The sequence below is a fragment of the Rhinopithecus bieti genome, unplaced genomic scaffold (genome assembly GCF_001698545.2).
Source record: "Rhinopithecus bieti isolate Rb0 unplaced genomic scaffold, ASM169854v2 scaffold_13704, whole genome shotgun sequence".
NCBI lineage: Eukaryota > Metazoa > Chordata > Mammalia > Primates > Cercopithecidae > Rhinopithecus > Rhinopithecus bieti.
The window spans coordinates 5,587,852-5,611,121 of record NW_016808231.1 but is presented as its reverse complement, the minus strand read 5'-3'; the positions used below and the strand labels follow the sequence as shown (position 1 = coordinate 5,611,121).

At 46.0% G+C, this 23,270-nt stretch overlaps 2 protein-coding genes across 14 annotated transcripts in view; one reads left to right on the top strand and one right to left on the bottom strand.

Moving 5' to 3' along the window:
• Nucleotides 1–23,270, bottom strand: part of ZSCAN32 (zinc finger and SCAN domain containing 32) — a 60,597-nt gene continuing 37,327 nt past the window's right edge. For 4 of the 12 annotated variants that reach the window (XM_017886291.1, XM_017886288.1, XM_017886289.1 and 1 more), the window contains 6 exons: nucleotides 13,834–14,384; nucleotides 10,344–10,509; nucleotides 6,679–6,773; nucleotides 6,270–6,393; nucleotides 2,376–2,858; nucleotides 1–1,628 (listed from right to left, as the gene is read on the bottom strand). In XM_017886291.1, the coding sequence (XP_017741780.1) occupies nucleotides 769–1,628; nucleotides 2,376–2,858; nucleotides 6,270–6,393; nucleotides 6,679–6,773; nucleotides 10,344–10,509; nucleotides 13,834–14,196 (2,091 nt within the window). In that variant the 5' untranslated portion in view covers nucleotides 14,197–14,384 and the 3' untranslated portion in view covers nucleotides 1–768. Of the gene's footprint in view, nucleotides 1,629–2,375; nucleotides 2,859–6,269; nucleotides 6,442–6,678; nucleotides 6,774–10,343; nucleotides 10,511–13,833; nucleotides 14,385–15,712; nucleotides 15,754–17,807; nucleotides 17,924–23,270 lie in introns of those variants that run through there. The other 8 variants (XM_017886290.1, XM_017886294.1, XM_017886293.1 and 5 more) reach the window with 8 other exon arrangements.
• Nucleotides 17,946–23,270, top strand: part of ZNF174 (zinc finger protein 174) — a 12,120-nt gene continuing 6,795 nt past the window's right edge. Inside the window, exons 1-3 of one of the 2 annotated variants that reach the window (XM_017886304.1) lie at nucleotides 17,946–19,267; nucleotides 20,920–21,142; nucleotides 21,403–21,535. In XM_017886304.1, the coding sequence (XP_017741793.1) occupies nucleotides 18,866–19,267; nucleotides 20,920–21,142; nucleotides 21,403–21,482 (705 nt within the window). In that variant the 5' untranslated portion in view covers nucleotides 17,946–18,865 and the 3' untranslated portion in view covers nucleotides 21,483–21,535. Of the gene's footprint in view, nucleotides 19,268–20,919; nucleotides 21,143–21,402; nucleotides 21,536–23,270 lie in introns of those variants that run through there. The other variant, XM_017886303.1, reaches the window with a different exon arrangement.

The following is a 23,270-nucleotide window of genomic DNA, read 5'->3' as shown; positions in this document are numbered from 1 at the left end:
TGGAGGGAGAAACAACTTTATTTTCATCAGAAATTAGTAATGTTTATAAATTTGTTTATAGTCATTTATAAATTATTATCAGAAATAGTGATGTCTATAAACCACTTTAAGAGACAATCAGGAACTATGATGAAGGCGATAATAAAAGGATAAGTCTTATAAAAAATTAACCTGGATGTTATGCTTGCTCTAAGGTTAAGTCACTTAGTGAAACAGATTCAGTATTATCCAGTGGTTTAACCTTCCTTCTTTTTATTCCCTTTTTGGTGGTGGCTGGGTTACAAAGAGTAGTGTCTTCTTCCCTGAAGTTAGTACTAGTATGGCAGGTGCCTAGAGGTCAATTATTGGTTTAAAAGAGATTCAGGCTCTTAATTTCTACATGTGCTTCCCAGGAAAGGGGACACTTTCTTTCTCAGCCCTGTGTGAGGACTACGTTAGCCCAGAACGTGTTCTCAGATCACTGGGTGCCCATTCTCAGTTCTAGGAACAGGAAGACCCTGGTTTCCTGGCAGAATTTATGGACCCTACAGCTGTCTCTCCATCAAACTTTAAGCCACAGTAAAATAGGACTCTGGAGTCACAGGCACACCCAGGAGACGTCAGCATCCTTATGCTGATTCCTGGTCCTAGACATGGGTCTTAAGATCCAGTAGTCAGTAGGTCTGTTGCCAAGTCACGGACTGGCTAGATCTCTCCACAACAGAAGAAAGCTCTAAGGAACACCTACATGCTGACCTGAGGAACTAATCTGATAGTTTTCCTACACACTCATAACACATCTCTTCCTTCCTGTGATGAAAGTAGTACTTTCGTGTGTACTGTCTGATGATGGGTGAGGGCAGAATTCTTAGTGAAGCCTCTCTCACAGTGAGAACACCTGTAAGGCTTTTCACCAGTGTGGGTTTTTCGGTGAGCACTGAAGTGGGAGCTATTGTTGAAGCTTTTCCCACACTCTGCACACTTGTATGGGCTCTCCCCAGTGTGGATGCGCCGGTGAGCACTGAACTGGGAACTATTGTTGAATCTCTTTCCACAGACAATGCACTGGTAAGGCTTCTCCCCAGTATGGATCCTCTGGTGGACAATGAGGCTGGAGCTCTGGTTGAAGCTTTTCCCACACTGCCCACACTGGTAGGGTCTCTCCCCTGTGTGAGTTCGTAGGTGGGCAGTGAGGTTGGAGCGCTCACTAAAGCCTTTCCCGCACTCACTGCACTTGTGAGGCTTCTCGCCTGTGTGGATTCTCTGATGCCGAACAAGATAAGAACTTCGGCTAAAGGTTTTCCCACATTGTGGACACTGAGATACTTTTTCCAGTTCGAGTGCTGGCTTGTGGGGAGAGTGCACACTCTGAGAGCAGTTTTTCCCACAGAGGATATGTGTACAGGCTTTGTCCCTGGCACAAAAACTCTGGTGACTCATCTTCTCCTGGGATGGGGTTTTCTCCTCACTCTCCTCTGGAGAATTTCTACATTGCCTTCTTGATGTTGGCTCACTCTCCAAGCCTTTTTGTAGCTCAGAGTGCCAAAAAACTCCTCTGGACTTTCTCTGTAAAGCTTTGTTTATTTCTACTTCCTCTGAATCATCCCATTTTAGATTTTCTTTTTTAATCTCATTCTTGATCTCAAAACCTGGAAAGAAAACCCACAGAAATACAATGGACTATAGAGAAGGAAAACAATGGAATGCAAAGTTATAACTACACTATGTAGAAGAAATATCTAATTGAAATTCTTCATGTGATTAAGTCTCCTGCTAATTAACAGCTTTTATTTTCTAATTGTAATATTTTAAGCTCCAAATTATTACAGAAAAATTATGCCCTAAACTCCAACTTTTCTCCTATCTTTTTTCGGATGTTCTGACACAATGACAGACTGAGGCAAGACGTCAAGCTCTATGTCATCTGCCAGTCTGTTTATAGGTGTACCCTCAATTCTTGAATGTTCTAACTTCTGGCAGCAGAACAACAAAAGGCAACCCTGGTCTTGGCCAGCTCAAACAGGAAGAAAGCCAGGTGCTAAGTACCCAGCCAGCACAGGCTCTGGCTGTGAAAGGCAAGGCCACGTTACAGGAAGAGGGAGAAAATAGGTCTGGAGGCCTAACCAGCAGTTTGACAATGCAAAGTAGTGAAACTCCATGGGAAAAGATGACATGAACTTAGTGAAAGAGGTTGGCAAATGCAAAATCAGGGCTCTAAAATGCAAGGGGAATAATCTTTAAACTCCATGAAAACCAAAACTCCTGGCTTGGATAGGGTGACACATCAAGATGATGATGATGCCAGGATCAGTGACAGCTCCCACTCAACTGCTAGACTAATGGCCTCTAAAGTGGACTTTGCCATCCTTTGACTATCAGAGCTAAGGGAGTCTTACCAAGTCTGTTTGGGAACAGCACTGACAGGTCAAGTTTCCTGACTTCCTGGCCAGGATTCCTGAAGTCCTTTTCATCCCCGTCTGTACCATCCACAGTGCCATCTTTTACCTCCGTGGGCTCCCCGTTCTGGTGATTCAGCTCTCCCGCCTCAATATCACTTCCTTCTTGGCCAGGAACAGCATCACTTGCCATAGGAGGTGCAGAGGCCCAGGAGCTTGAAAGAGCATCCATTTCCTCATAAAAGATACAAGGCTCAGGCACACGGCCTCTCCTCACTTTGCGGTAACTCAACTGTAGGCTTTTGAACTTGGTGCGACACTGTTCTGGGGTCCGCTGAAAACCCTGATCCCAGAGTTGTTCCGCCATGGCCCTGTAGATCTGGCTGTTCTGCTGACAGGTCTGGAGTTTTCCATAAAATTGAGAACTACTAAGAATAGCCAGGAGCGTCTTGGTCTCTTCATAGCCCCAGGGCACACCTGTTGCTGGGGGACAAAGAATAGGTCAATCAGATCTGTCAATTAGATCATGGAGGACTGTACATACTGCAGTGTGAGGTTTTAGCAGCTTAAAAAGTTACATCCTAGGCCGGGTGCGGTGGCTCACACCTGTAATCCCTGCACTTTGGGAGGCCAAGGCGGGTGGATCACAAGGTCAAGACATCGAGATCATCCTGGCCAGCATGATGAAACCCCGTCTCTACTAAAAATACAAAAAAAATTAGCTGGGTGTTGTGCCATGTGCCTGTAGTCCCAGCTACTCAGGAGGCTGAGGAAGAATAATCACCTGAACCCAGGAGGCAGAGGTTACAGTGAGCTGTGATTGTGCCACTGCACTCCAGCCTGACGACAGAGCAAGACTCCATCTCACACACACAAAAAAGTTACATCCTGGTTTCTCAAACTGTGCCACAACTGGCTATTGTTATTTCTAGGAAGAAATCTCACTGTGGCCTTTTGTCTAAAACATGAAAACTTTTAGTATAATACAAAAGACATTCCCTCCACCGAGAAGGACTTGTAGGGTTATTTACTCAAGCTGCCTTTTAAATTTGTCTTTAATTATCCTCAATCCTACTCACTTCTCCTGGAGAGATGGCTGGCAATAAGGGTTGCCCGCCTTGACATTTGTGGGACTTCCTGAGGGTGGCCACATAAGAGGACACAGCAAACAGGTGACGCTCGAGTAAAGCAAAGATTCAGGGGACAGAGGAGCTGGTTGTAAGGATATATCTGTCTGTTCCCTCCCTGATACAGGAATACCTCCTCATCTGGCCCATCTCTATCTGTTTATATCTCCTGTCATCCTTGTAGATACAAGAAAATGGCAGCAGTTAACACAGCAAGGTAAGAATAAGCAGTAAACATCTGAGAAGAGCAGTTCAGGATGACTGGCTACTCAAGAACCCTCACCACACACTCCTGCTGCTCATCTGGGCCAGTTGATGAGGAATGATTTGACTAGAGCTGTCCCAGCAAGTGCGTTCCAACATCTGGTTGTGATGCTCTGAAGGGCACCAGCCTCTTCTTGTCACCCCCTCTGCTCCACACTGAGCCACCGTCACCTCATGCCTGGATCACTGCCATAGCCTATCTGGTCTTCTTGCTTCCACTCTGGACCTTTTACAGTCAACTTTCAACCCAGCAGCCAGAGGGAGTCCGCTCCTTTGTTATTCAATTTAACTAACAGTGCCTACAATGCCAGTTTCTAAGAAATATAAATATTACATGAACCCTGCCTTCAAGGAGGTCACAGTCCTGTAGAAGTCTCTCTAGCAAAAAGAGACATGAATAAATGTTTACATAGAGTTAAGTGCCAAATAAAGTGAAATACTCAAAGTGGTCCTTTTAAAACTATTACTCCTCTGCCCAGAACCACACGAGACTCCCCCATTTCACTCAGAATAAAAAAGTCCCTCATGTAGGGCCTCACGATCCTGTATTAGTACTTCTCAAATTATCTATGAATGACAGGAGTCTTGTGCTTATTTCTTTTGTAAAATACAATAAAAATACAACTGAAAAGTGCAGCAATGTTAAATTGTTATAAAAGTTTCTAATTGCTCCCTCTCAGTCTCAGCTGGCAGCACTCATTTGCGCTGGCTTTCTGAGCTCGTTTTCTCATTACTGATGGGTGCACTCTGTGCCAGTGAACTGGCATGCCCACCTCGCTCCAGGCCGTCATTGCGTCTGTCTTACACTCTTCCTCCATGCGGGATATGGCTGCATGGCTCATCCCTCCTCCTTTGGTAAGTCTTTTCAAATGTCATTTTCTCAGTGAGAGTGACCCTGAGGATCCAAACTGAAAACTGCAAACCAGCCTCTGCCCTGGCACTCCCATCACTGCTGTTTCTCTCCCATCGTGCTTATCGCCCTCTAACATCTTCTACCGCTTACTGATTATGCTATGGTCTGTCTCTTCCCACAGGGCAGGAATCTTTATCTGTTTGTTCACTGTTGTATACCTAACGACCTAGAACTAGGTCTGAGATACTATAGGCACTAAGTTAATATTTGTGGAAAGAATGACTTGTCCTTCCACATTCTGTCTCAACTCTTACCTCTAATTTTAAAGGATCCTGAATGGTTGACAAGAAACCAAAAGTGTGTGGGGAATACAAGCCCTCATTCGATAAGCCTAATGTTGTAGAAATTAAAATTATAGGTACCATTACATGAAATATTCAGAATAGTGCAATCCATAGAGATAGAATGAAGACTGGTGTCTCTCAGGGACTTGCAGGGGCAGGACGGGGAGAAACTGCTGGATGGTTGTGGGGTCGTACTTTGGAGTGATGGAAAGGTTCTGGAACTGGATGTAGCAGTAATTACACAACACTCTGAATGTGCTAGATGCCAAAGAATTGTTCACTTTACAGTGGTTAATTTTATGTCATGTGAATTTCACCTAATACGTTAAAAATCACAAATACAAAAATATTTATATATCACTTTACTGTATTATCCATATATATTTAGTAATACAAAGCTCAAAAAGACACTATACTTTCCTGCAACTGGACAAAGATAAGGTGCTGGAGAAGCCTGAAGAAGCAGCAAGAAATGGCATATGCCGAAGCCAGGAAACTGGGAGTTCCTGGCAAAGGAGGGGAGGGATGGCAGGGGCAGAGCAGGGAAAAACCACACACCACCGGGGAGGACAACATTGTAGAGTGAGGCAGGGGCAGTGTCACAGGGCCTGCGTTCACGGCCTTGTGTAGTCCCTCCCACCCTGGGTTTGGCCAGGAGAACCCTGCATGTGAAGCAGCAGAGGAGACATCTAGGCCCAGTGAGCTGCAGAGTGTCTGTCTCTCTGAATCTGGATGGTCAGGGAGGCTGCTCTGAGGAAGAGGCATTTGGCCCAGATGGGACAGAAATGATTTGAGAAAGGCAAGAGAGCGGTCTGTTTGGCAGAACCTTCCCCAAGTGTCCTGAGATGCTGGGAAAGGGCCTGGAAGGCCTGGGCATAGTAGACTGTCCTAGTTGGGTGGTTTTATTTGTTAATCTCCTCTGCCACTGGAGAAACTCGGGCGTGACTACTGCTACCTGTGTGCATGAGCACACGTTCAGTATGAGCACATACTGTGCTCCTGTTGGCCACCTGTCTGGCTCCAGCTCCGGCCTGCTTGTTCTGACTCTGTCTCGCTATCACTTTTTGCTTCTCCACTCCCTCACCCTTCATCTCCCATGTTCTTGACTGCCTGTCACACATGCTACCCCTTTCTTTTAATTTCTGCCTGTGTCTCTCTTGCCTGCTCTGGTTCCCCATTTACTTCCTCCTTTCCCTCCACCCAACAGTCTCCCCACTCCCTCTGTCTCCCTTCCTCTGAAGTCCTTTCAGCTTCTCTGAACAACTGAACATATCCACCTGGACCTGGAAGGAAGATGGATCCTTACCCAGCGAGATGTGTCTGTTCTTCCTCTGCGTGGCACCCCTGTAGAGGGCCTTTCTTGCAGGGCCTGGGCATGTCCATTCTTGCTGACAGAGGGATACAGCTCTGTTGTCACACGTGGCTGGTCCCTGTAACAACACTGGAGCTGGCTACCAGTAAAATAGCATCACTCTAGCCTGGGGTGAGGGGCAGAGACAGGATCACAGTTGTCAGTTCAGGGGCAAGGCAAAGGCAGGGGAGGTCAGCCCCCCGTGGGACAGGTTCTGAGCCATGTGATGATGTCAGAGTGGACAGAATCAAAATAACCCGAGAAGCCCTGTGGATCACACAGAATCCTTCTCATGTCTCTGGAAATGAGGGTTTTGGGGTGAGAGTGGGTATTTAGGAGACAGAAGGCATCAACCACAGCTCACCTGGGACCCAGCTGTCCAGACCACAGCACCTGTCTCCTGGTCGTGGAGACCTGTGTTTTGGGGCAGGTTCCTGGGAGCCTGAGGAGCAAGCCAGGCTGGGGGGAAAAACAGCCGCTATTAGATGGCGGCTTCCACACAACAGCACAAAGCAGAAGCTCTCAAAGTGGGCTCCTGGGCCAGCCGCATCAGCAGCCCCTGGCAACCCATCAGAAATACAAATTCTGGGGCCTCACCTCAGATCTAAATCAGAAATTCTGAAGGTGGGGCCTGGGACTCTCCCACCCTGGATGAGTCTGAGGCAAACTCAAGTTTGAGAACCACTGCCAGAGCCTACGGCCTCTGTGAGTTGAGAAGTTCCTTTCATGAGATTCCTCTTGGCATAAAAGCTTTAATTTTTTTTTCCATTTTAAAGAAAATATACATGTCAGGGAAAAAAAGAGAATCATAGTGGGAAAACAAAATATCTCCATAGCCCTGCCACCCAAAGATAACCACAGTCACTCTTTTTTTTTTTTTTTTTTCTTTTTTGCACGGAGTCTTGCTCTGCACGCCAGGCTGAGTGCAGTGCGCTCAATCTTGGAGCTCACTGCAAGCTCCGCCTCCTGGGTTCCATGCATTCCTGCCTCAGCCTCCGAGTAGCTGGCGACTGTCAACAGGCGCCGCGGCTAATTTTTTTTGTATTTTTAAGTAAGAAGACGGGGTTTTCCATTGGTTTAGCCAGGTTGGTCTCAATCTCCTGACTCGTTGACTCCACCCACCTCAGCCTCCCAAAGTGCTGGGATCACAGTTACAGGTGTGAGCCACCGTGCCTGGCCAACCACAGTACTCTTTAAAATACCACAGTAACAGAAACCTTTTATATTTTTCAGACCAAGATAATACATTTTTTCTCAAGTCTCCAACTTCAAGAATTGTACAAATATGACTGTGACATTGCTTAAAAATATAGGAAAAAATTTTAAAACACTGTACAATCCCAGCACTTTGGGAGGCCGAGGCAGGCAGATCACGAGGTCAGGAGATCGAGACCATCCTGGTTAACATGGTGAAACCCCATCTCTACTAAAAATACAAAAAATTAGCCGGGTGTGGTGGCGGGCGCCTGTGGTCCCAGCTACTCAGGAGGCTGAGACAGGAGAATGGCATGAACCCGGGAGGCAGAGCTTGCAGTGAGTCGAGATCGCGCCACTGCGCTCCAGCCTGGGTAACAGAGCGAGACTCTGTGTCCAAAAAAAAAAAAAAATTGTACCAATAAAATGAATCATGTTTACTACTTCTTAATGGCAACTCAGAGGTATGTGACCCCTGGGGAGGTAACAACACTCCAGATCTGTGAGTGGCCCATGGGCCTGGGAAGCAGAGGGAGCCTAGCCTGGAAGGCAGCGAGTCCTGCTTTTTACTCACAGCCCCTGCTGTCCCAAAGCCTTGGAAAACACACACAGAGAACACAGGTGTTCCCAAGGATTAAAAGGAAATAAATGCTAAGTGGCAAAGTTTATCAAGATGTTAACAAGAGTATTACTTTGCTTAAAAAAAACTTAAATCAGCCAGGCACGGTGGCTCACGCCAGTAATCCCAGCAGTTTGGGAGGCTGAGGTGGGCAGATCACCTGAGGTCAGGAGTTTGAGACCAGCCTGTCCAACATAGCGAAACCCTCTCTCTACTAAAAATACAAAAAATTAGCCGGGCATGGTGGCAGGAGTAGGTAATCCCAGCTACTCGGGAGGCTGAGGCAAGAGAATCACTTGAACCCCGGAGGCAGAAGTTGCAGTGAGCTGAGATCATGCCATTACACTCCAGCCTGGGCAACAAGAGCGAAACTCCATCTCAAAAATAAAATAAAATAAAATCTCTGAGACAATTTTCTACTTTATCAACACAGTTTGCCAACTTAAACATCATCAAGACACAGTGTTTTTCAGGCTGGTTGTGGTGGCACATGTCTGTTTTCCAGCACTCTGGGAGGCTGAGGCAGGAGGACTGCTTGAACCCAGCAGTTTGAGGCAGGAGTGAACCATGATGGCACCACTGCACTCCAGCCTGGGCGACAGTGCAAGACCCTGTCTCTTAAAAAAAACTTACCTAGCAACCTGTAATGGCAGCTTTCAATTAAACAGAAAAGGCAGCAAGTATCTAGCCAAATTACTTCATGGAAAAAGACTTATAAAAATATAGACCCTTGGTATATCCACGCAATGGAATATTATTCAGCCATCAAAAGAAACAAAGTACTGACATGCTCAAAACATGAAAAGTGACAAGGCAGACACAAAAGGTCACATAATACATGTGATTCGACTTATATGAAATGTCCAGAACACATAAATCCATGGAGACAGAATGGGGAGCAATTGTTTAATGGGTACAGGATTTCCTTTTCGGGATGATAAAAATGTTTTGACACTAGATAGAGGTGATGGCTGCATAACACTGTGAATGTACTAAGCATAACTGAATTGTTCACTTTGAAATGGTTAATTTTATGTTATGTGACATTCCCTCAATTAAAACAATTTTTTTTTGGTAGAGACAAGATCTTGTTATGTTGCCCAGGCTGGTCTTGAACTCCTAGGCTCAAGCTGCCTCCTGCTCCAGCCTTCCAAAGTGCTGAGGTTACAGGCATGAGCCAGCGTACCCAGCTAAGATAATTTTTTTAGTTAAAGTTTTCTAAGGCCGGGCATGGTGGCTCATGCCTGTAATCCCAGCACTTTGGGAAGCTGAGGGAGGTGGATCACGAGGTCAGGAGATCGAGACTATCCTAGCTAACACAATGAAACCCTGTCTCTACTAAAAATACAAAAAATTAGCCGGGCATGGTGGCGGGCGCCTGTAGTCCCAGCTACTCGGGAGGCTGAGGCAGGAGAATGGGGTGAACCTGGGAGGCGGAGCTTGCAGTGAGCCGAGATCGTGCCACTGCACTCCACCTTCGGCAACGGAGCAAGACTCCATCTTAAAAAACAAAAAAAGTTTTCTAAAAAAATTAAGTAAAAACAAAAAATAGAGCTCTGGAAGAAAGGCAAAAATAATAAAAATATATTCTGGAAAAGATTAAGTTGGATGGGGAAGGGGATTTAATGTCTTCAAGTATATGAAGAACTGCTGTGCAGAAGGTGAAGGTAACATGTTCACCTTTAAGGACGCCTGATTCTTTAGTAACAGAACTGTAATAAAAAAGAATTATGCTAACACATAAAGAATCTCTGTTCCTACTTTAAGTGCTATTACTCTCAACTGAAATTTGTAATCTTGCTTTTGGATATGGATATATTTCTCTTTTTTTTTATTTTGAGGCAGCCCAGGCTGGAATACAATGGCGTGATCTTGGCTCACTGCAACTTCCACCACCTGGGTTCAAGCGATTCTCCTGCTTCAGCCTTCCAAGTAGCTGGGATTACCATGCCCGGCTAATTTTTTGTATTTTTAGTAGAAAGTGGGTTTCACAGTGTTAGCAAGACTGGTCTCGAACTCCTGACCTCAGGTGATCCGCCTGTCTGATCTTCCAAGGTGCTGGGTTTACAGACATGAGCCACCGCGCCTGGCCGGTTTTTGGATATATTTCAAAGGCATTTAGTCTGGAACCCTTAAGTGGACCCAGTTCAGACCTTTGTTTCCAGTAAATGATTGTTCCTCACCTGCCTCAGGTGAGGACAGAGGCTTCTGCTTACCTTCTGACTGTTCCCCTGGTCTTTGGTGTGAGCTCTGTGATCCCTTTAAAGTCGGCTCCTCTGGCTGAACCTCCTGTTTCCATTGGGATCTCAGTGATTCTCTGGTTGTTCCCAAAGGGGCCATCTCCTCCATGAGTACTTTCAAGTCCTTCTCAGAATCTGGGACCTGAGAACAGACCCCATCATCCATCACTACAAATTCCTGCCTAAGCTGGACTTTACAACTCCTAGGAGTGGCATTAAAAAATAATGTGTAACATAAGGAAGCAAAAGAGAAACATCTAGGAGCCACTGTATTGCTGTTGTAATAGAATAAAAATTAATAGAATTAGGTCTTTGAGGGTGCAGTGGTTCACGCCTGTAATCCCAGCACTTTGGGAGGCCAAGGCAGGTGGATCATGTGAGGTCAGGAGTTCAAGACCAGCCTGGCAACACGGTGAAACCCCATCTCTACTAAAAACACAAACATTAGCTGGTGTAGTGGTGTGAGCCTGTAACCCCAGCTACTTGGGAGGCTGAGGCAGGAGAATCACTTGAACCCAGGAGGCGGAGGTTGCAGTGATCCAAGATCACGCCACAACACAGCAAGACTCTGTCTCAAAAAAAAAAAAAAAAAAGTCTTTGAAGTGGTTAACATTATTTATAAGACAGCACCTAGCATAGAGCCTGACACACCAGAACTGTTAAAAACTGGTATATATTTGTTAGAAGAGAGAATGTCAGCTTTCACTTGAGCATGCCCCCATGACTTCCGCACTAGGCCATTTCCACCCAAATCCAATATCAGTTCTGTCTTCAAAAGAGACCTCCTTTGGTCCTCTCTCTCCACCTCCCAGCTCCATCAGGGTCCAGGACACTATCTGCTGTCTGTATCCTCTCTACTGTTGGACCCTCCAATCCATTCTCTCTACGTGGAATTCAGTGTGATCTTTTTAAAATCTAGACTCCTATCCCTCCATAGTAACAACACTCTTCAGTGACTTCCCACTGCACACAGAATAAAATCCAAACTCCTCTTCACAGCCTAAAAGGCCCAGCATGATTCTGCCCTGCTTCCTCCCTTTCTCTCACAGCACTCTTCCCCAGTTTCTCTACTCCAGCCACAAGCCCTCCCTTCCTCTCAAACCTGCCCAGTCCTTTACCACCTTAGGCTCTTGGTATGTGCTGTCCCCTCTGTCTGGAGTACTCTCCTCCCAACTCTTGGGACAACTGGTTCCTTCTCCTTCAGTGTCACCTCAGAGAGGCCCTGCCTCACCACCTATCTCCCAACACTCCAGTTATCACATCACTCTGCTCATTTCCTTCCATGCACTCATCTGAAACGATCTTTATGGTTTACTTCTGATTTATGATTGTCTGTTTCCCCCATGGACTGCGGGCTCCAACAGACCAGGAGCCATGCCTGTCCTGTTCACTGTAAAATCCCCAATATCACAGTCACTTAAAATCAACTTCTGTCTTTCAGAGCCATCTTCATTCCTTAAGTCCCATGCTTATAACAAAGACCCTTAAAGGGAATGAGGAGAGGTACTGAGAGGTAAGTGGGGTCCTAAGAAATTATGTCAACGTCTATTACTACTACCCACCTCCACTTCTTGCTCTCTCCTTCACTTTCATGATAGGTGATATGGTTTTGCTGTGTCCCCACCCAAAGCTCATCTTCAATTGTAGATCCCATAATCCCCATGTGTCATTGGAGGGACCTGGTGGGAGGTAATTGAATCATGAGGGCAGTTTCCCCCATGCTACTCTAGTGATAGTAAATTCTCACGAGATCCGATGGTTTCATAAAGGACTTTACCCTTCACTCAGTTCTCATTCTTCTCTTTCCTGCTGCCATGTGAAGAAGGATGTGTTTGCTTCCCCTTCTGCCATGATTGTGTTTCCTGAGGCCTCCCCAGCCATGCAGACCTGTGAGTCACTTAAACCTCTTCTCTTTATAAATTATCCAGTCTCAGGTATGTCCTTATAGCAGTGTGAGAACAGACTAATACAATAGGTTTCAAATAGCTGTTTAACCTATACACTCCTGCACTGTTTTATTTTATATTAAGAGTGTGGGCCGGGCACAGTGGCTCACACGTGTATTCCCAACACTTTGGGAGCCTGAGCTCAGAAGGTCAAGACCAGCCTGAGCAACATGGCAAAACCTCATCTGTAATAAAAAAAAATTAGTTGGGCATGGTGGTGTGCACCTGTAGTCCCAGCTACTTGGGGGACTGATGCAAGAGGATCACTTGAACCCAGGAGGTTGAGGCTGCAGTGAGCCACATTCATGCCACTGCACTCTAGCCTAAGTGACAGACCAAGACCCTATCAAAAATAAAATAAAATAAAGTGTGATTCTGAGATGGTTAAGGATAAGAAGAGGAGAGAGCATCAGAGTGATGGAAGGGGACCTGGGCTAGGATGACTATTGGCATACTGGCATTCCCACTCTTATTTATAATAGTTCAATTCTCCAAGCTCTACCTTCATACAAGTGCTACTGCACCTCTCCATTCAATCTTTCTTATGAGTAAGAGTCCCAGTCCCACAGACTTCAGACTGATTTCCTCAACTTTTTCCCTGATGCATCACCACCAAGCTGCTCTTCCCGTCTCTAAATTAAGTCAAAAGTACTAACTCCTCAATCCTACCAAATTTCATCTACATCCACCTTCACCCATTCCTCTTCCCACAGGCCGTGCACATCCCTACCTCCTCACTGGGAAACACAAGCATATCTGCTGCCTAGGTCCTTCCCATTCCAGCCATGCAGACTGGCACCCAGCGAGCTGCTTCCTGCTCTGATCACAGACCCACTCAGGCTGACCAACGTTCCTCTGACCTGTGCCCTCCATTACTCTAGGCCTCTCCCAGACTTACCCGATTTCAGTTGCACCAACTCTTCCACAACCAAAGCTGGCGTGTTACTTTTCTCTTCCTGTGCCTTTCCCACCTCCTTGCTCCCAGAAGATACAAGCTGGTTATACTGATCAGATCTCACACCTAGTCCTGACCGTAAGAGGATATTTTATAAATCCATCAGTGTCCCAAACTGAACACTTAATCCCGGCAGCAAGAACCAGGGCAAGGCCTGGCTCTAACATAATTTTGTTGAGTGTACGACGCATGGCACTCTGCCCTCAAAGAAGCTCCTAGCAAGAAACTAGATTTTCGTTCACCAGCATCTCTAGTTTTCCTCCATCCCCTGAGTGACAGATAGTTGTCCTTTCCCTGGCCTTGTTTTGGAGAATTTTTCTGAGTGTTTTTACCACTTTAATTAAGGACTTCAAACATTACTAAATATATGAATGTCTAACAGCTGTATCCACAGATGAGAAATTCTTCCCGTACTATAAGGGCATAGGACCAACCCAAGATAGCCAAGACCTTCTGTGGGCAGCAGAGGGCTACTGTGTGTTTCTCAACCAAGCACCTCTCCAGTAACTGGATTCCTCAACTTCTTCATAACCCAAACCACAAAGTTCTGACTTCCTTTTCTCACCTGTTGTCCAGCTCTCTGTACATCCTCAACCAGAGCCACAGCTTCCTCCCCGTTTTCTGGATGCTGCTCCCTCACCCAGGTCTGGATCTCCTCTGGCAAGATAGTCAGAAACTGCTCCAAAACCAGCAGCTCCAGGATTTCCTCTTTCGAGTGCGTCTTTGGCTTCAGCCACTGACAACAGAGTTCCCAGAGTTTGCTAAAAGCTTCATGGGGGCCAGTTACTTCCTGGTAGCAAAACTGCCTGAAGCGCTGACGGGAGGCCTCTGAGTCAGGGCTGTTACCCTGGAGGGCTGATTTCTGGCCCTGTATGGGTTCCTTGTTTGAGGATCGATGTGCCTCAGGACTCTTTGCTGCAGCCATCATTTGCTTCAACGAACTGGCTGACTCTGGTTGCCACTTCTACCCTGGAGATCAGAGTCCATCTCTTCCCACATCACTGGGAAGCCATGTTCTCCTGCAAGGAATGTCTTTCTGTAATCCGTGGGACAGGAGAGTGTCAGACATGTACAGAGACTCACAGCTGAAAATAAGGGCTCAACTTTGAAGGATGTCTGAAGAGGATGGAAAAAGACAATATAAACCTATCACATTCCTTCACTCTGCTTCTTGTGATTTACTTTCTATCCCTTTTCTTTACTCCCTCCACAAATCTACACCAATGATCCAAAACACTAGAAATATTGAAACTGTCTTTGCAAAAACTGTTCACAGTGAGAAGATTATGACACTAAAAGAGATAGGATCTAACCAACTCCATCTTGCTTTTAACCTCCAAACTGCCCTTGGTCATTCCTGGGCGTGAGCCAAGCTAGCTTTGGGTGAAATTTAGTTTATAGTTTGAATGATAATAACCCTTCCCAAAACTAAACTCCTTTGTAAAACTAATTAAAGACCACCAGGTTAGGAGGATGAGAGGGGCCTGAATTCTGCTAAGATGTAGGCATAATGAAATGATTATCCAGAGGTCACAAGATTTGCAACTTCCCCAATTAAATAACATCACTATTGTAGAACCCAAGATTGGCCTTTTGAGATGTCTTTTCAGGCCTCTGCTTTCTGACAACCAGATGGCTCCACCCAGACTAGGGACTCCTCTGTGGCTCCCACCCAAAATCGCACTCAGCACACAGGAGCCATTTTCCACAGCCCTATGAGTGCGTCCCCAACCAGTCAGCATACCCCGTTCCCTACCCAACTGCCTGCCAAATCCCTAGCCTCTGAATTTCTGGGGAGGCTGACTTGAGTAATAAAACTTGTCTCCCATTTAGCTGGTTCTATGCTTATTAAATTCTTTCTCTATTGCAATTCCCCTGTCTTGACAAATTGGCTTTATCTAGGCAGTGGGCAAGATGAAACCACTGGGCAGTTACAGTACCAAAAAATAGTTTTCTCCCAGCCAAGATTCTGTGTCTGCTAACAAGTTACTCAAACTTCCTGACGATGTAGTTCACCTGTTCCTTCCCTTCTTCCCTCACATACCTAAGTCTTTTTTCCTGTCCTTCCCTATCCTCAAGAAGCCTGGACTCATGTTCCCAATTGCTACCCTCTCCTCGGGAGCACTAGTGTGTATGTGCTTCTTAATTAATTTCTTCATCACTATTATTCCACACACACACAACGTGGATAAGTGACTGTTTGGGTTTGCTGTATGTTTTTATTTTCCAGCATTCCTTTCCCACTTCTAGTAGCAGCATCTTCTTCCTTTGTGAAAAAGTCCCTCTCAACCGGGCGTGGTGGCTCATGCCTGTAATCCCAACACTTTGAGAGACTGAGGTGGGTGAATCACAAGGTCAGGAGATCTAGACCATTCTGGCTAACAAGATGAAACTCCATCTCTACTAAAAATACAAAAAAATTAGCTGGGCATGGTGGCACACACCTGTAGTCCCAGCTACTCAGGAGGCTGAGGCAGAAGTGCTTGAACCCGGGAGGCAGACGTTGCAGTGAGCCGAGATCTCGCCATTGCACTCCAGCCTGGGCAACAAGAGCGAGACTGTCGAAAGAAAGAAAAGAAAAGAGAAAGAAAAGAAAGAAAGATTGGTTCTAGTGGGGATATTAATTACAATACCTGCCTCCCCAGAAGTGGGCATATGACACACAGCTAGGCCTATTAAAATTCTTTTCTCAAATTTTACGTGAGAAGTAGGGAAAGCTCTTAATTTTCTGGGAATTGCTAAATTGGGCAAATGTAAGACCAGAGTTGTTTGCAACTATGTCCCACTCTCTACTCCACTCTTCCATCACAGGAGCCTGTTCACAAGAGGACAATATACTCGAGTCTTGAAAACATGTTTGGATCTCCAAGGCCAGTTTATGCAAGGCAATATTTTACTTTTTTTTGAGAGTGTAATTTTAAAAAAAGTTTTAATAAATTTAAAATTAAACAATACTTTTAAAAATCTATTTACTTATTTTTTTTTCCAAACTCTTAACTCAGAGCAACCTCCCACTTCAACCTCCCAAATGTTAGGACTTACAAGCATACCACCATGCCGACCTTAAAAAATAATTTTTAAATAGAGGCTCACTTTTGTATTTTTGTAGAGATGAGTGGGCTGCGTTGGTGATTGAAAACATTTTGATCTCAAGGCAGGTTTATGCAGCCAATATTTTATTTTTTAAAGAGTTAATTTTTAAAAGTTTTATATAAAATTAAACAATAACTTTTTTAAATGATTTATTTATTTTTTTATCAAACTCCTGAACTCAAGCAATCCTTCCACTTCAACCTCCCAAAGTGTTAGGATTACAAGCATAAGCCACCATGCCCGACCTTAAAAATAATTTTAAATAGAGGCTAACTTTTGTATTTTTTGTAGAGATGGGGTTTCACTATGTTGCCCAGGCTGGTCTTATACTCCTGTGCTCAAATGATCCTCCCACCTTGGCCTCCCAAAGTGCTGGGATTACAGGTATATGAGCCACTGAACCAGTGAAGGCAGTCTTTTTTTCATTAGTTTGTGTTGGTTTTTAACTAATTAAAGCACAGATTAAAGCAGATCATAATTCACATTTTCTACAGGAGCTGATACACCCTCACCACGTGGTATTAAAATGGATCCAGCATGCACAACAATATGAATACACTCAGGACTACTGAGCTGTACACTTAAAAATGGTTAAGATGGTAAATGTTTTTTAAAAATTAAAGAAAATTTTTTATATTTTAAAAATGGATTTGGGTTCCCTTTTCTCAAAGAACTTGAACTGCCTTCACTTAAATTCTCTTTACATTTCAGTGCTTCTAGAGATAGAGAAATCAAGGGCATTATTATTGTTAGCACTGCTTTTTAGCCAAAAAGAAGCTGAGAGCGATGAAGTATCTTGCCTAAAGCATCACACAGCAGAGCTCTAGGCAGCAAGGCCAGGACTAGAACCTGCACCCCTTGCCTTCATTATGTTCATCCTGTACCTTACCTGGCTGAAGAATAATTTAATAAATGCTCTTCTAACTTCATGCAGAAGGCGGAACCTGCACCCCTCTGGGCCCTTTTTGACCCCTTACATCCCACTCATCGTTAAATTTTAAAATGCTGTTCTCTGAAAATTTTACTTCACTCTAGCGATGGCCCAAACACTGGGGAAAAAATGCAGCATGAGGATGGGGAGCCAAGTGGATAGGTTTTTCACTTAGTAACTATTTATTGAGTACTCAGAACGCACTCGGTGCCAGGGTCAGGCACTGTGGATGAGTAGAGAGTGGGCGAGACAGGGACGAGATAAGCAGGGTCAAAGCCAGGGGGTCCCGGGCCGCCGGCGCTTAGGCTTGGGGTGATCCGCGCGGTGGGAGCGGGGCACGGTGACCGAGGCGCGTCTGGGGAAGCCCGGCCTGAGGGAGGCCGCCTGTCCCACGGAGACGCCCATCGGAGCCGGACCCAAACGCCTCGGAGAAGGCTCTCAGCGGGGAGGGACTCCTCGGCCGTCGCAGGGCCCAGCCGCTAGTCCCGCCGGCCTCAAGGAAGCGGAGGACTCACCGGATACCAGTACTCGGGACTCCACAAACTCCCTCAGCCTCCGGACCGGAAGTCAGGGGCGCGATTCGCTCTGCCCACTACGCACGCCCCTGCGCAGGCCCGCAAGTCGAGCTGCCGGACTGCAGCTCCCGGGATGCACTGCGACTATATTGACAGAGGCGGCAGCCAATAGACGGTAGAAGATGCCCTTGACAGGAGGCGGGCCCTCTCGGTAGTTCCTCAGCAGCTAGTGGGCGTCTCCGCGGCGAGTGGAATCGACCCCGCCCCCAGCCCGTGCTCGCAGGTGCCGGGTCCCAAGTCCCGCGGTCCCGGGTTCCCAGAGAGGTGAGTCGGCTGCAGGTGGGTGCGGGGCCCCGGGCTGCTCGGGGTAGCGGTGTCGCAGTCACCAGTCCGAGCTCGCACCAGCCGTGGAGTTCAGCTGCGCACCGGGCTGCGGCAGCTTCGCCAGGCCTGGGGCTGGCTGGGCCGCGGGGCCGCCCTGGAGGCCGGAGCCACCGGGCCTGCGGCGCCTGGGCAGCGAGCAGCCGCTTCGCTCGCGTGCAGGAGGCTGTTCGCTACCTCACACCCCCGGCTGGCGCTGTGGCCTTGTTCAGCTCTACCGTTTAACACCCGGCGACATGCGCCAGGTCGGTTGCTGCCGTCATGCGGGAGAGTTCGGGCAAGCTACCTGTGACAGCTTGAACTTTTCCTAGGGATTCCGCTCCACCCGCCGGTTGGAGCGTATTGCTCATTAAACCCGAGACCTGTGTGCTTGCTACTGAAGTAAAAGAAGTATTTTTTCCTCAGAATCCTTTTACGACGTTATGACTTTTCTCCTTTGCAAGACTTCAAAAAACTGACAGGAAGATAAAACTCTTCCCACTCCCAGGAACCGCGTTGTCTTGAATTTGGCTAGTAAAGGCTAGCAAGTGAGGCCTTGTCTCTGCATCCCGTTCTCCCTAACATCCTCAGAGAGCCTTCGTTTTTGGGGTCTTTCTAGTATTCAGAGACTTCTCCAGGGTCATGATCCCAAAGGCTTAACCCGTTTACAAGGAGAGAGTTGTCTCCTGACGCCCAAAATGGCAGCTAAAATGGAGATAACTTTAAGCTCCAACAACGAAGCTTCCTCCAAGCAAGAGAGACACATAATAGCCAAACTAGAAGAGAAACGGGAGCCTACTCTGCAAAAAAACTGCCCCGATCCTGAGCTCTGCCGCCAGAGCTTCAGACGCTTTTGTTATCAAGAGGTGTCTGGACCCCAAGAAGCACTCTCCCAGCTCCGACAGCTCTGCCGTCAGTGGCTGCAACCCGAGCTGCACACCAAGGAGCAGATTTTGGAGCTTCTGGTTATGGAGCAGTTCCTGACCATCCTGCCCCCAGATATCCAGGCTCGGGTCAGGCATCGATGTCCAATGAGCAGCAAGGAGATTGTGACCCTCGTGGAAGATTTTCACAGAGCATCCAAGAAACCAAAGCAGTGGGTAAGGAGGGTCCTCTCCCATCATCCAGGGGATTTCTTTTTCATCTAGGTAATGTTTGGTATCTGGATCTCTCCCTATTTAAGGACTGAGTCTCAGAAGTGGACTGGATGGCTTCAGAAGTTCCTTCTAGCCTCTGTCTGGGAACCTATCCTGAGTTGTTAACAGGTTTTTAGAAAATCCAACTACTGATACCCCGTGAGGCAACCGAGGACCAAGGTTCTTGCCATTGCTTTATGCACCTTATGTCACCAGAAGTACAAATTGTAAGGTTCTTGAATCCCTTCTGTCAGCTCTTCCCACACCCATCTTAGTTTTCCTACAAGCAGAATTCTTAGCAGGCAGGGTCACCCTGTTTGGTAGCAGTTGGACTTTGAGGAACTTCATTTCATTGGAAGTTCTAGCTTATTGTCTTTTTTTTCTTTTTTTTGAGATGGAGTCTTGCTGTGTTGCCCTGGCTGGAGTGCAGTGGTGCCATCTCAGCCCACTGCAACCTCTGCCCCCCGGGTTCAAGTGATTCTCAGGTCTCAGCCTCCTGAGTAGCTGGGATTACAGGCACCTGCCACCATGCCTGGCTCATTTTTGTATTTTTTAGTAGAGAGGGTTTTCACCATGTTGGCCAAGCTAGTTTCGAACTCCTGACCTCCAGTGATCCACCCGCCTTGGCCTGTCAAAGTGCTGGGATTACAGGTGTGAGCCATGACACCTGGCCTAGCTTATTGTCTTTGATTTTTTTTTTTTGAGACTGGGTCTCACTGTGTTGCTGAGGCTGGAGTGCAGTAGTGCGATTTCTGCTTGCTGCAGCCTCCATGTCCAGCTCAAGTGTTCCTCACACCTCAGCCTCTCAAGTAGTTGGGACTGCAGGTACATGCCACCATGCATGGCTAATTTTTGTACTTTTGTAGAGACAGGGTTTCTGCACATTGCCCAGGCTCTTGGGCTCAGGCAATCCACCTGTCTTGACCTCCCAAAGTGCTGGGATTATAGGAGTGAGCCCCACAGTGCCTGAGACTAGCTTGTTGTCTTTGGATCAGGAAGTTACAGTGTAACTGGCCAGGGTTGCCATTGCTGGCCACTCTCCTCCCCGAAGTCAGACCCCAGTCAGGACCTAGGCAAGAAGCAAACAGCAGGTACTTCGGAAAATAGAACTTGTTAGGGAATGAGGGTAGGGTAGTCCTCTTAGATCCCTACTACTACTGGAATCTCCTTACCAGGAAAGCCTTTGGTAGAACAATGTATTAGATAAGAAGAGTTTTTAACAGCCTCTCACCATACTGCTTCCTGTTCCTATAGGGCCTATTTCCAGCAGAAGTAGGTGGGGTGGGGTGGGGTGTGTAGAGTGGGCATCTGATGGTCCAGTGTCGTGACTGACCCTGATATTTGTGCCAGCAGCTACCCTGATAACTTTGACTCTGGCCCTTGAGAAAGGCCCAAGCTTTAGGGGATGCCACTCGGCTGACTTGTAGCATCCTCATTCCTGTCATTCTTCACATCCTTCCCTTTACTTCCTTTGAGGGTTTCAGTGGTTTCTATGAAAGTTGACCTCTAGATGGTTATCAGCAATTCCCAAGGTAAACAGGTCATTATACAACAGTGAGAGATCAAGCTTCCCTCAGTCCTGATGGATGGAATTAATGGATTGGGCTTGTTCCTAGGTGGCCGTTTGTATGCAGGGGCAAAAGGTGCTCTTGGAGAAAACTGGATCTCAGCTTGGAGAACAGGAACTGCCAGACTTTCAACTGCAGACTCCTCGGAGAGATCTCAGGGAGAGCTCTCCAGCAGAGCCTTCCCAGGCAGAGGCTTATGACCGGCTGAGCCCCCATCATTGGGAGAAATCCCCACTCCTCCAAGAACCAACCCCCAAATTGGCTGGGACAGGTAAACACTCTGCCTTTTCTGTCCCTCTCATCAGCTCTTTATCTCCATCAGTGTATCTCATGGTTCTGCAAAGGCATAGACCACATGTGTGTGTTTTTTAAAATGTTGTATATAATAGTAGATGATTATTCACTAAACAAATTTCACTAATTAGAATGGTGGTGATACTACAAATAAGTATGTTTTTGTCATTTTCTGTTAATGAATATTTGACAATCCAGTGCATGACAGGGTTGTACCTACTTTTCTGTCCCTTTCAGAACTTCTTATAGAAAAGACAGATCCAAATATGGCCACAGATGAACTTCCATGCAAGCTATGGCTGAGTTTCATTTCTTAAAATGCTCCTCTGTTTAGAAAGGGCCTGGTAGAAAAAAAAACTCACCCCATATCATATATCTTTGTCCTCCTCCGTGATGTTGCTTGTACTTTAAATCCTCAAATCTATTTCCCTTTCTCTGGTGTGATATTTGTGTAACTGCTGGCCTTGTTCTACACAGTCCTGTGATCTCTAAGCCTGAATGACAGTGACATTTTGGCCAAGCCCAGTGATGTGAATACAAGATACAATGAGCACGTTAGAGAGGAGAGTTACAAGAAGACACAAATCCTTATTTTCTTAACATTTGCTACATTCAATGAGGTACTTTGTGTTTTAGGCTGTTCAGGCTGCTAATACAGAATGCTAGAGACTAGGTAGTTTATAAACAACAGGAGTTTATTTCTCATAGTTCTAGAGGCTGGGAAGTCTTGAGTTCAAGGTGCCAGCATGGTTGGGTTCCAGTGAGGCTCCTCTTCCAAGTCACAGACTGCCTACTTCTCAGTCCTCATGTGGCAGAAGGGGAAGACAGGCTCCCGTGGGGCTCTTTCATGAAGGCATTAATCCCATTCCAGTGAGGGCAGCACCCTCGTGACGTAATCACCTCCCAAAGGCCCCACGTCCTAACACTATCACCTTGGGAGTTAGAATTTCATATGAATTTGGGGGAACATAAACATTCAGCCCCTGGCAACCAGTCTACTTTTGTCTCTAGACTTGCTTATTCTGAATATTTTATATAAATGGAATCACACAGGCCGGGCACAGTGGCTCACGCCTGTAATCCCAGCACTTTGGGAGGCCGAGGCAGGCGGATCGCTTAGGCTCAGGAGTTCGAGACCAGCCTGGGCAACATGGCGAAATCCTGTCTCTACAAAAAGTACAAAAATTAGCAGGGCATGGTGCTGCACACCTGTAATCCCAGCTTCTTGGAGGAGCTGAGGCAGGAGGATCACTTGAACCTGGGAGGTCGAGGCTGCAGTGAACTGAGATCGTGTCACTGCACTCCAGCCTGTGTGACAAAGTAAGACCCTGTCTCAAAAATAAATAAATAAATTGAATCACACAATATGTGGTCTTTCGTGTGTGGCTTCTTTCACTGAGCATGTTTTCAAGTTTTATCCATGCTGTAGCATGAATCAGTGCTTTGTTCCTTTTCTGTGGCTGAATAATAGGCATTGTATGGATATATTACATGTTGGTTTTCTGTTCATGTTGGTTCATCTGTTCATAGACTTTTGGGTTGTCTCCACTTTTTGGTTATTATGAAGAATGCTGCTATAAATGTGTGTGTTTTTGTGTAGACATGTTTTCATTTCTCTTGAGTATATACCTAGGAGTGGAATTACCATATGCTAGGTCATATGGTAATTCTATCTTTGACTTATGAGGAACTACCAGACTGTTTTCCAAAGCAGCTGTACCATTTTACATCCCCACCAATACTGTGTGAGGATTCCGATTTCTCCATATTCTTGCTAGCACTTGTTATTGTCTTCTATACATCCTATTAGGTTGAGAAATTTTGATTTGAAGTTTTGATTTACATTTCCCTGGTGACTAATGGTGTCGAACATCTTTTCATGTGCTTACTATCCAATTACATATCTTGTTTGGAAAAATGTCTGTTCAGATCCTTTGCTCATTTTTAAATCAGGTTATTTGTCTTCATTTTTTATAAGACTCCTTTATATGTTGTAGATACTAGACCCTTAAGTGTAATTTGCAAATCTTTTCTCTCATTCTGTGGGTTGTCTCACTTTCTTTTTTTTTTTTTTTTTTTTTTTTTTTTTTTTTTTTTTTTTTTTT